At 40.3% G+C, this 10,189-nt stretch overlaps 1 protein-coding gene across 1 annotated transcript in view; it reads right to left on the bottom strand.

Moving 5' to 3' along the window:
• The window catches only part of ETNK1 (ethanolamine kinase 1), a 68,418-nt gene extending 67,476 nt beyond the window's left edge, over nucleotides 1-942 (bottom strand). Inside the window, exon 1 of the mRNA XM_040488656.1 lies at nucleotides 520-942. Within this exon, the coding sequence (XP_040344590.1) occupies nucleotides 520-675 (156 nt within the window). The 5' untranslated portion in view covers nucleotides 676-942. The remainder of the gene's footprint in view (nucleotides 1-519) is intronic.
• Nucleotides 943-10,189: the final 9,247 nt, after the last annotated feature.

The raw sequence follows: 10,189 nt of genomic DNA on the forward strand, positions 1-10,189 counted from the left end.
GCGGGGGGAAGGGGGTGGGGGTACGGGCGGGGGGAAGGGGGTGGGGGTACGGGCGGGGGGAAGGGGGTGGGGGGAGGGGTGGGAAGGGGAAGGAAAAGACCAGATGAATTAATTAAAGCATTATCCGAGTAAGGAGAGAAGGTAACTAGAGACGACTGAAGAGGACCCCCTAGCAAGGGGAATGGAAAAGGTTCCTTTTGCAGTTAGAAAGGCCAGGGGAGTGGGAGGAGGGGCAACTATCAACAGGGATTTTCCCGGTGTGAATGGGTGCGTCACTTACGTAGCTGCTTCCAGAAAGAAAATCTGCCCTAAGGACAACCTCGCTAAGCAATTGTGAAGGAAGGGGGAGTGACCTTCCTAGGTTTGAAGGAGGAAAACACAGGGTCACTTCCCAGAGGACTGAGGAAAAAGACGTTCCCGTTGGTTCTCTCGGGTCGACAGAGAACTAAAGGGATTGTGAGAACCCCCCGGGGCCGAGTCTGGGCTGTGAGAGACCCCGTACTGAGATGTGGGCGTTACCTGCAGGGTCACCTCTTGAGGGTCCCAATGCGGCCGCAGGTGTTGCAGGAGGCTGAGGGCCCCCTCCCGGCAACGCTGCTCCTCCTGATCCTGAACCGTGACGTCCAACTTGGGCACCTCCGGGGAGCCGGGCGGAACGTGGATGTAATTGGCCATGGCCCAGGCGACGGCAGAGACTACCACCACGACGACGGCGACGGCGACCACGAGAACGGCGGGCGCCGACAGGCTGGTGGATCCTTCCGTCCCGGGGCGCCCTCGCGGGAGGGCTAGGGGCGCTCAGACTGACGGGCGAGCGGTAGGAAAACGTCTGGACACGACACTCTCACCGACCCAGGTCTGAACAGCAGCTGAACTGAGCCGGAGATGTTCACAGGAAAAATTCCGCTCGTCTGCACTCCACCGCCGGCGACCGCGAAGCATGCCGGGACTGGCCTGACGCTAGCGTCACGCGCAGGGCGGGGCCTCCGCCTGCGTCAGTTGGCTGAAGACGACTTTCTAGCCCCAAGCACAATGGGCGACTGCAGCTAGCTCGGTACCTAGGTCGTTTAAAGCTCGTCCCGCTTGCTTTTAATCTGAAAACGCAGGCTCCTCTTCCTGAATGAGCCTGAGCTCTGCGAAGACTCGAAAGGCTGTGAAGCTTTAGATCACATGATCGGGGGCGTTTGGGGTCTGAATTTGAGTTATGACTGAGTTTTTCTCGGAAGCGAGGAACGTGCCCTGAAGTAACCCCCAGATCAGCCTTTGAATTTGGCCGGAATATGGGCATGGGAGATTAACTGGCTCGCCTTGATCTCGAAGCCACTCTACTGGCGACCACACAGTTGGGTGGGCAAACAGTATACAGAAGTCATGGTATTTGGGACAAATTTATTTGTGTAAAGACGACAACACTTAAAGATTTATTTTTGATGCCAGATGTTTAACCATCCTGAGAATTATTCAGAGCCAGGAAAAACAGGTTATAGTCTAGGATGAAGATGAAAGGGAAGGGAAGAAAAATGGTTTTGAGACTCAGCACTTACAGTGGCTCCACGCCTGTTTCAGGGTATTCCTGCATGGACCTTACAATAACTACCTTAAAACTTTTAGCTTCAAGTTTTATAGCAGCTATTTCCTCTGTTAAGATAATATTGGAAACTGTATAATCCACAATTTATTGGGACCTCCAAATCTTCATTATGATTGAGAAAAATGATCTGAGATATGATCTGTTTATGTCTTCCCTGAAACATTTAGTACATGGTGAATATGTTTATTAGTGGTAAATCAGTAACTGGATTCAGCTTAATTAACATTCAAATGTTTACCTCCTTAACATGAGTTTACAATGATTGTTCAGAACGAACCTATTTAGCTTTGTAAATCACAAAATAAATAGCTCACTGTCAATAAGGGTAAATTCATAAAAAGAAGAAAAAGAAAATAGCACTGGGTGTTATATAGAAGTGATGAATCAATGGGTTCTGCTCCTGAAACCAACACTATGCTATATGTTAACTAACTTGAATTTAATAAAAACAAGAGGGGCGCCTGGGTGGCTCAGTTGGTTAGGCATCTGACTCTTGATTTCGCCTCAACGTGATCTCATGGTTTTATGAGTTGATGAGTTGGAGCCCTGCATCAGGTTCTGTGTTGGCTGCATGGAACCTGCTTGGGATTCTCTCTCCTTCCCTCTCTCTCTGCCCCTTCCTCACGTCTCTGTCTCTCTCAAAAATAAAATTTTTAAAATTTAAAAAATAAAAATAAACTGAAAAAAGAAAATACAGTATTATAATACAGCAAGGGAGTTGAATCCACATTTTCCAGATATTTTTTTAAATCATGTACTACAATAAACAATAGATTATACGTTCCAAATTGGGGAGAAATAATATACTAATACTAAAACACATATGTATAAAAGAGTAAAACCTGAGCCAGATGCTCAGCCTTTGGAGGTGACTCCACTGGGCCAGCACCAGTGCGAAATAAACAGTTTTCTGATTCCCCTAGTGCTTGTTGCTTGTGTCTTCCTGGACGCCAAGTATTTGCTGTAACAATACTTTCACATTTTAGATAGTATCTCTTTTATTTTTGTATAATTTGTATTATTTTATACTGATATAGCATATATAGTACATATAATATATACTATATAGATGAAATTTTAAAATGTTTTAAACTATACTTTGAATTGTAAAATAATTTACTAGCAAATTATAAAAAAATCATTTTGAGGGGCACCTGGCTGGCTCAGTTGGTGGAGCATGCAACTCTTGATCTCAGGGTTGTGAGTTTGAAGGTTGTGAAGAAATGTAATTTCTTCACTACATTGAGTGTAGAAATTACTTAAAAATAAAATCCAAAGAAAAAAAATTATTTTGAGAACTGCACAAGTTTGTAATTTTTTTTAATGTTTACTTATTTTTGAGAGAGAGAGAAAGAGACAACGTGAGCAGAGGAGGGACAAAGAGAAAGAGGGAGATACAGAATCTGAAGCAGGCTCCAGGCTCTGAGCTGTCAGCAGGGAGACGCATGCAGGGCTCAAACCCACAAGCCCTGAGATCATGACCTGAGCCAAAGTCCAACGCTTAACTGACTGAGCCACCCAAGGGCCCCATAAGTTTGTAATTTTAAAGAAGCATCCTTTCACAAGAAAAAAAAATATTATGTACCTAAGAATAAAATTAACAAAAGATGTGCAAGTCCTTTATGGATGAAATTATATCAATGGAGAAATCTTTTCATAAAAAAGAAAAGATACTTATAAAGATCTTTGTTTTGACTGAACTAATCAATATAATGCAATTATAATTAAAATCTCAACAGGGTTTTTCACAGAACTTGTTTAAATGACGTTAAAATGTATGCCAAACTTTGTCCAAGAAAAGCAGCTATAATTTTTTTGTGGGGAAGGGAGGGCTGCAGAATAAGTTGAGAGAACCCCTCCTAGTAGGATTTATTATATAACAGTTTAGGAATGGGCAAATAGACCAGTAGAACCTAATACTGATTCCAGAAAAAGACCTAAACATATATGATAACTTTGAATGTGACAAAGGTGGCTTTAAAAATTAGTGAAAAAAGGGGTGCCTGGGTGGCTCAGTCGATTGAGTGTCTGACTTCAGCTCAGGTCATGATCTCACTGCTTGTGAGTTCGAGCCCCACATCAGGCTCTGTGCTAATCACTCAAAGCCTGGATCCTGCTTCGGATTCTGTGTCTCTCTCTCTACCCCTCCCCTGCTCATGCTCTGTCTCTCTCTTCTCAAAAGTAAATAAAAACATTAATTTTTTTTTTTTTAATTAGTGAAAAAAGGATGGGCTAGTTAATAAATGGTACTGGAACAATTGCCATTCATATGGGGAAAATTTTTGATCTCTCCTCATTATGTATAAAAATTAATTCTGGGAGATTAAAAACCTTAATATTAAAACCAAAACCCTAAAAATATATAAGAAATGTCAGTTCTTATCTTGATCTATACAGTGCAGTTCCAATGCAAATCCCAACAAGTTATTTTTGTGGCTTTTGACAAACTGATTCTAAAGTTTATATGGCGAGGAAAAGGACTCAGAATAACCAATTAAATACTGAAGAACAACAACAACAAAGACAGACACTACCCAACTTCAACACTTACTATAAAGCTACAGTGATCAAGACAGTAAAGTATTAGTAAAGAATTGACAAATCAATGGAACACAATAGATAGTGCAGAAATAGATTCACATGAATATAGTTAACTGTTGAAAAAGTAACATAAGGCAATTCAATGGAGAAAGGCTGTTTTTTTCAATAAATGGTGCTGGAACGACTGGACATCCACATATAAGAAAACATGAATGTAGACACAGACTTTATATCTTTCACAAAATTAACTCAAAATGGGTTATTGAGGGGCGCCTGGGTGGCGCAGTCGGTTAAGCGTCCGACTTCAGCCAGGTCACGATCTCGCGGTCCGGGAGTTCGAGCCCCGCGTCGGGCTCTGGGCTGATGGCTCGGAGCCTGGAGCCTGTTTCCGATTCTGTGTCTCCCTCTCTCTCTGCCCCTCTCCCGTTCATGCTCTGTCTCTCTCTGTCCCAAGAATAAATAAACGTTGAAAAAAAAAATTAAAAAAAAAAGAAAAAAAAATGGGTTATTGACCTAAATGTAAAACAAAACTATGAAATTCTTAAGCGAAAACATAGGAGAAAATCTAGGTGACCTTGGGTTTGGCAATGACTTTTTAGATACAACACCAAAAGCACAATCCATGAAAGAAAAATTGGTGAGTCAGACTTCAGTAAAATTAAAAACTTCTGCTCTGGGAAAAACACAGTTAAGAGAATGCAAAGCCAAACCACATGACTAGGAGAAAATATTTGCAAGACACACACATATCTGATAAAAGACTTGTATCCAAAATATACAAAAGAACTCTTAAAACAATAAAGGAAAAAAAAATTTTAATGGGCAGAGGATCAGAATCTCACCAAGAACACATACAGATAGCAAATAATCACAAAAACATGTTCACACCATGTGTCATTAGGGAACTGAAACTTAAAACAACAATGATACCACTACGCACCTATTAGAATGGCTAAAATCCAAACTGTTGACTACACCAAACTTTGGTGAAGATGTTGGGAGACAGGAACTCTCATTCATCACTAGTGGGATACAAAATGGTATAGTCACTTTGGAAGACAGTCTAGCAGATTCTCATAAAGCTAAACATAGTCTTACCATGCTATCCAGAAATCATGCTCTTTGATTATCCAAATGAATTCAAAACTTACAGCCACACAAAAACCTGTACTCAAATGTTTATAGCACCTTTATTCATAACTGCCAAAACTTGGAAGCTACCAAGATATCCTTCAACAGTTAAATAGGTGGGGCACAGGAGATTTTTAAAGCAGTGAAACTATTCTGTATGATACTGTAATGCTAGAAACATGACATTATGGGTTGTCAAACCCATAGAACTGTACAGCACAAAAAAATGAACATAAATGTAAACTATGGACTTTAATTATATTTATATCTTTAGTAATCAGCATCCTGCCTTACTATAGTAGTTATGCAAAAAATGTAAATGAATGAATAAAAAATGTATAAGAAAATGTGGGATCAGATCTCTACAATTATAAGTGAAGGAAGGATGTCCTAAGCAAGACTCATACAGCACTCAAAATTTTAAGAGGACTTCAAATACCTCCATTTTGACCTCAAACATTCTCACTGATTAAGTTCTTCTTTCCAACTTGTCTCTTAACTTAGGCAAAAGACCATGGGGGCAAAGCATCCCCTGATGGGAACCAAAACTACCCCATCAAGCAATAAGGACTGCTCTGAGCCAGCAATACTTCACTCGTGACAATTGATGACCTGATCTTTATTGCCCACCTGCATGTACCCATGGGTCTTTGTCCCCCACTTGCCTTATATAAATCCGGAAGTAGTTTGGCACTTTGGAGACAATCTTTGAGACACTAGTCTTCAGTCTTCCTAGTGTTGGCCTCACTGAACTAAATTCCTTTCTTATTTCACCACCACTCATTTCTCTGCCTTTGGATTTTGTCAGGACAAGTGGCCAGATCTGGACTGGTCCCAAATTGGGACCCCTGGAGCCAGGTACTCTTGCACCCCTGTGCCCCTGCACCCTGTGCCCCAGCTACACAATGAAAGAAAAGGACTGATAAGTTTTTTATAATATAACTGCATATGTATATGATCAAAAGGGAACTACTGTTCAGAATACCACTAATAAGAAAGCCAAACTGCTCAGAAAAATAGGCAAAGAATATCAATTCTCAGAGATGAAATCTGAAAAGCCATTAGGCTTATGAAAATAATCAAGGCAATGCAAATTAAAGCAACAATGAGATACCATTTTATATCCACTAAATTGAAAAACAATTGAATTCCTGTAACGCCAATTGGATATTATTGATGGGAAGGTAAATTTATTTGGAAAAAAAAAAACTTTGGAGTGCAATATTACACTATTTAATAAAGCTGAAGATAAGTATTCATTACCACCCACAAATTTCAATTCCAGGTATACACAAAAATCCCCCACATATACATGAGAAAGTGTGCAAGAATATATACTGCAGTCTTGTTCATGATAGCTAAGTGTCAACAGCCTGTCTCTCATTAGGAAAATGACTGGATGAAGATAGATGAGTAGATAGGTATGTAAGTAGGTATATAGATGATAGATAGATAGATAGATAGATAGATAGATAGATGATAGATAGGAATATCCTACAACAGAATAAGGATGACAGGTGGAAAATATGCATGTATTTATGCATATATTCAGGAGACAATGATGGCACTAGAAGTCAGAAATCAAGCTGTAGCAGTTGCTCTGGGAATCCAACAGCACCTCTGGTTAATTGAAAACAATTGGCTTCTCTGTCTTTTCCCTCTCCACCTGTTTTTATCTCTATTGTGTTCCTAATTATCTGTTTTTGCTTCCTTGTGATTTCTGCCTACTGGTTTCTCTCCATGTATGTCTCTATCGTTCAGGTCTTACCCAAAAATTGCTCCTAGGGTGGCCTTTCCACTGCTTCCTACACAAGCTGTTTTATTTTTTTAAGTATCAGTTATTACCTATGTAAGTTACTTTAAAATCAACATATTTACTCTTAGAATCTATGTTTTGTACTACAGTGTTAACTCCAGGAGAGCAAAGCCATAGTCTATCTTGTCTATTGCCACACCGCCTGGAATAGTGCCTAGAACTTAAAAGGTACCCAATAAATAAATGCTTAAGCCCACCTAGTTAGCTCCTGATAGTCTGCCAGTCTCACATAAGAACAGCCTTTAGTCAAAGGTTGTATTTGCTCTTCCCCCTAGAGTACTCTGATTATGTTGAGCTGCCCTACTGATTACTTCCTAGGCCACAGGCCAACCCATAAATTATCTCTGGCTTTGGAACAAAGTCTTAGCTGTAGGGTATCATTAAATCTGCTCAGCACTTTGCAACATGTCTAGAAGATAGAAGATAGTTATGAAGATATAACATCAATATAAAATGTCCATCGTATTTTACTCCCTTTTCTGTATTTGGGACATTGGGGTCATCAGTACCTGCCTCCTATCTTTGCTTCTTGAAACCCCACTCATCCTTCAGAGTTTAACTGTACAGCAATCATGTTCGTGGAGCTGAAGGGGAGCAGAATTTACCATTTCAAAATATGTCACTTTGGCATGAGGATTATTTTGAGCTAAAGACGATCAAAACCCAGCAGATTCAGGAAAGCTCTTTACCTCCCCCTCAATTGCCTAAATTTACATTGGAAAGGGGACCTGTACAAGAAAGAGAGCCATTCCAGAGGTACCTTTTTCCCTAAGAAACTTATCTGCATAGCAGGGTAAGCTTTGTTTTCCAAACATCCTCTGTGACTTCCAACGAAAGGTCTTCCTCCTTTTTGTATCCCCAAACCACTACCCATTTCCTTAGCTCAGGATGTTGCATAAGCCTCAATTACCTGGATGTTCCTTGAGTCTTCCAATCTTTATGGGGCTCCCTTATACACAATTTTGTTTGTTTTTCTCCTGTTAATCTGTTTTATATCAATTTAATTTAGACCAGCCAAAGAACCATAGAAGGGAAAAAGGGAAACATTTTCTATCTCTATAAAGCCTATTTGGATTTTCCCAGTCCAAATTTACTTCTCCCTTTTATACATCTGTTAGAACACCTAACAAATTCTGCCATATGCCACCCACATTGTAGATTTAAGTCGTAAAGATTGTGCTACACATAAAAGACTAGTAAAACGTTTATAACTTGTTACATAATGAGCATTATATATGAGGAAATGAAAGCATCACTGAATGTAAATCCAGAGGCTTTGGTCATAAATTTTTTAATTACAGTGGAGTTAACTTTAGTTACCAGAGTAATATTGTAAAGAATTTACAGAAGAAAATGTTATGTGTAACAAGGTTATGTGGTCATGTCTAATAGCTAGATTGACCACCAAATTGAAAACATGTTTAAAATAAATAACTCTGGGGCCGCGTGGGTGGCTCAGTCGGTTAAGCATCCGACTTCGGCTCAGCGCATGATCTTGCGGTTCGTGAGTTCAAGCCCTGCGTCGGGCTCTGTGCTGACAGCTCAGAGCCTGGAGCCTGTTTCCGATTCTGTGTCTCCCTCTCTCTCTCTGACCCTCCCCCATTCATGCTCTGTCTCTCTCTGTCTCAAAAATAAATAAACGTTTAAAAAAATAAAATAAAATAAAATTAATAACTCTGGGGCTCCTGGGTGGCTCAGTTGATTAAGTGTCCAACTCTTGGTCTCAGTTCAGGTCATGATCTCACAGTTTGTGGGTTCAAGCCCAGCCTCAGGCTCTGCACTGCACTGACAGTGTGGAGCCTGCTTGGGATTTCTCTCTCCCTCTCTCTCTGTCCCTTCCCAACCTTCTCTCTCTCTCTCTGTCTCTCAAAAAATAAAAATAAACATAAAAAAATTTTTTTAAGTATTTATTTTTTGAGAGAGAGAGAGACAGAGCATGAGCAGGGAAGGGGCAGAGAGAGAGGGAGACACAGAATCTGAAGCAAGCTCCAGGCTCTGAGCTGTCAGCACAGAGCCCGACACAGGGCTCGAACCCACAGACTGCAAGATCATGATCTGAGCCAAAGTCGGATGCTCAACCGACTGAGCCACCCAGGCACCCCCATAAAAAATTTTTTGAATGCACTCTGGGAATGCCTGGCTAGGTCAGTCAGAAGAGCATGTGACTCTTGATCTCGGGGTCATGAGTTTGAGTCCTAAATTGGGTTGTAGAGATTACTTACATAAATAAATAAACAAACAAACAAATAAATAAGCAAACTTATAATAATAAATAATAAAATAAATAAATAAATAAACAAATAAATAAACTTTAAAAAATGTAAAGGACATGAATATTCTGCTCTTCTGTTTCCCCACCAAAAGAAAAAAAGAAAAAGGAAGAGTCTCTAAATATTTAGATTTTAAGAGATGCTACATAAAAATGAGGCAGCACCTGTCATGCACTTCACAACTTTAAGATAGCCTAGGGGTCTGGCTGCCTGTAACACTACCACAACAGCCACATTAAACATCTAAGAAAGGCTGTGCTACTTATATGCATGCTCAGTTATAAGAGCTAATTTTTAACTCTATAAAACATGTCTATTCATGCTGGTTCTAGCTTGCCTCTTTTTCATATTCCTAGAATCAGAGTATTACTCAGTTATTTCATACAATAGAGAACTCCTTGAGAACAAGAATTCTTTTCCTCTTTACATCTTCCTTGGTCTCAAGGCAGTGTCTTGCATAGTGTAAATTACAAATATGGATTGAATTGAACATAGAAATTTTAATTTAACCATCTGAAATATGTAAGGGGAAAAAGTTAATAAAAAATCCGGTACAGGGATGCCTGGGTGGTTCAGTCAGTGAAGTGTCTGGCTCTTGATTGTGGCTCAGGTGATGATCTTACCGTTTGTGAGTTTGAGCCCCTGACAGTGCGGAGCTTGCTTGGGATTCTCTTTCCCTCTCCCTCTGCCCCTGCCCCACTCACATTCTCTCTCTCTCTCTCTCTCTCTCTCTCTCTCTCTCTCTGTCTCTCTCTCTCTCTCAAAATAAATAAACTTTAAAGAAAAATTTGTATAGGAATGGGGCTTCTGGCTGGCTCAGTTGGTAGAGCATGTGACTCT

The sequence above is a fragment of the Herpailurus yagouaroundi genome, unplaced genomic scaffold (genome assembly GCF_014898765.1).
Source record: "Herpailurus yagouaroundi ecotype Mexico unplaced genomic scaffold, PumYag 166, whole genome shotgun sequence".
In the NCBI taxonomy this organism is placed as follows: Eukaryota; Metazoa; Chordata; class Mammalia; order Carnivora; family Felidae; genus Herpailurus; species Herpailurus yagouaroundi.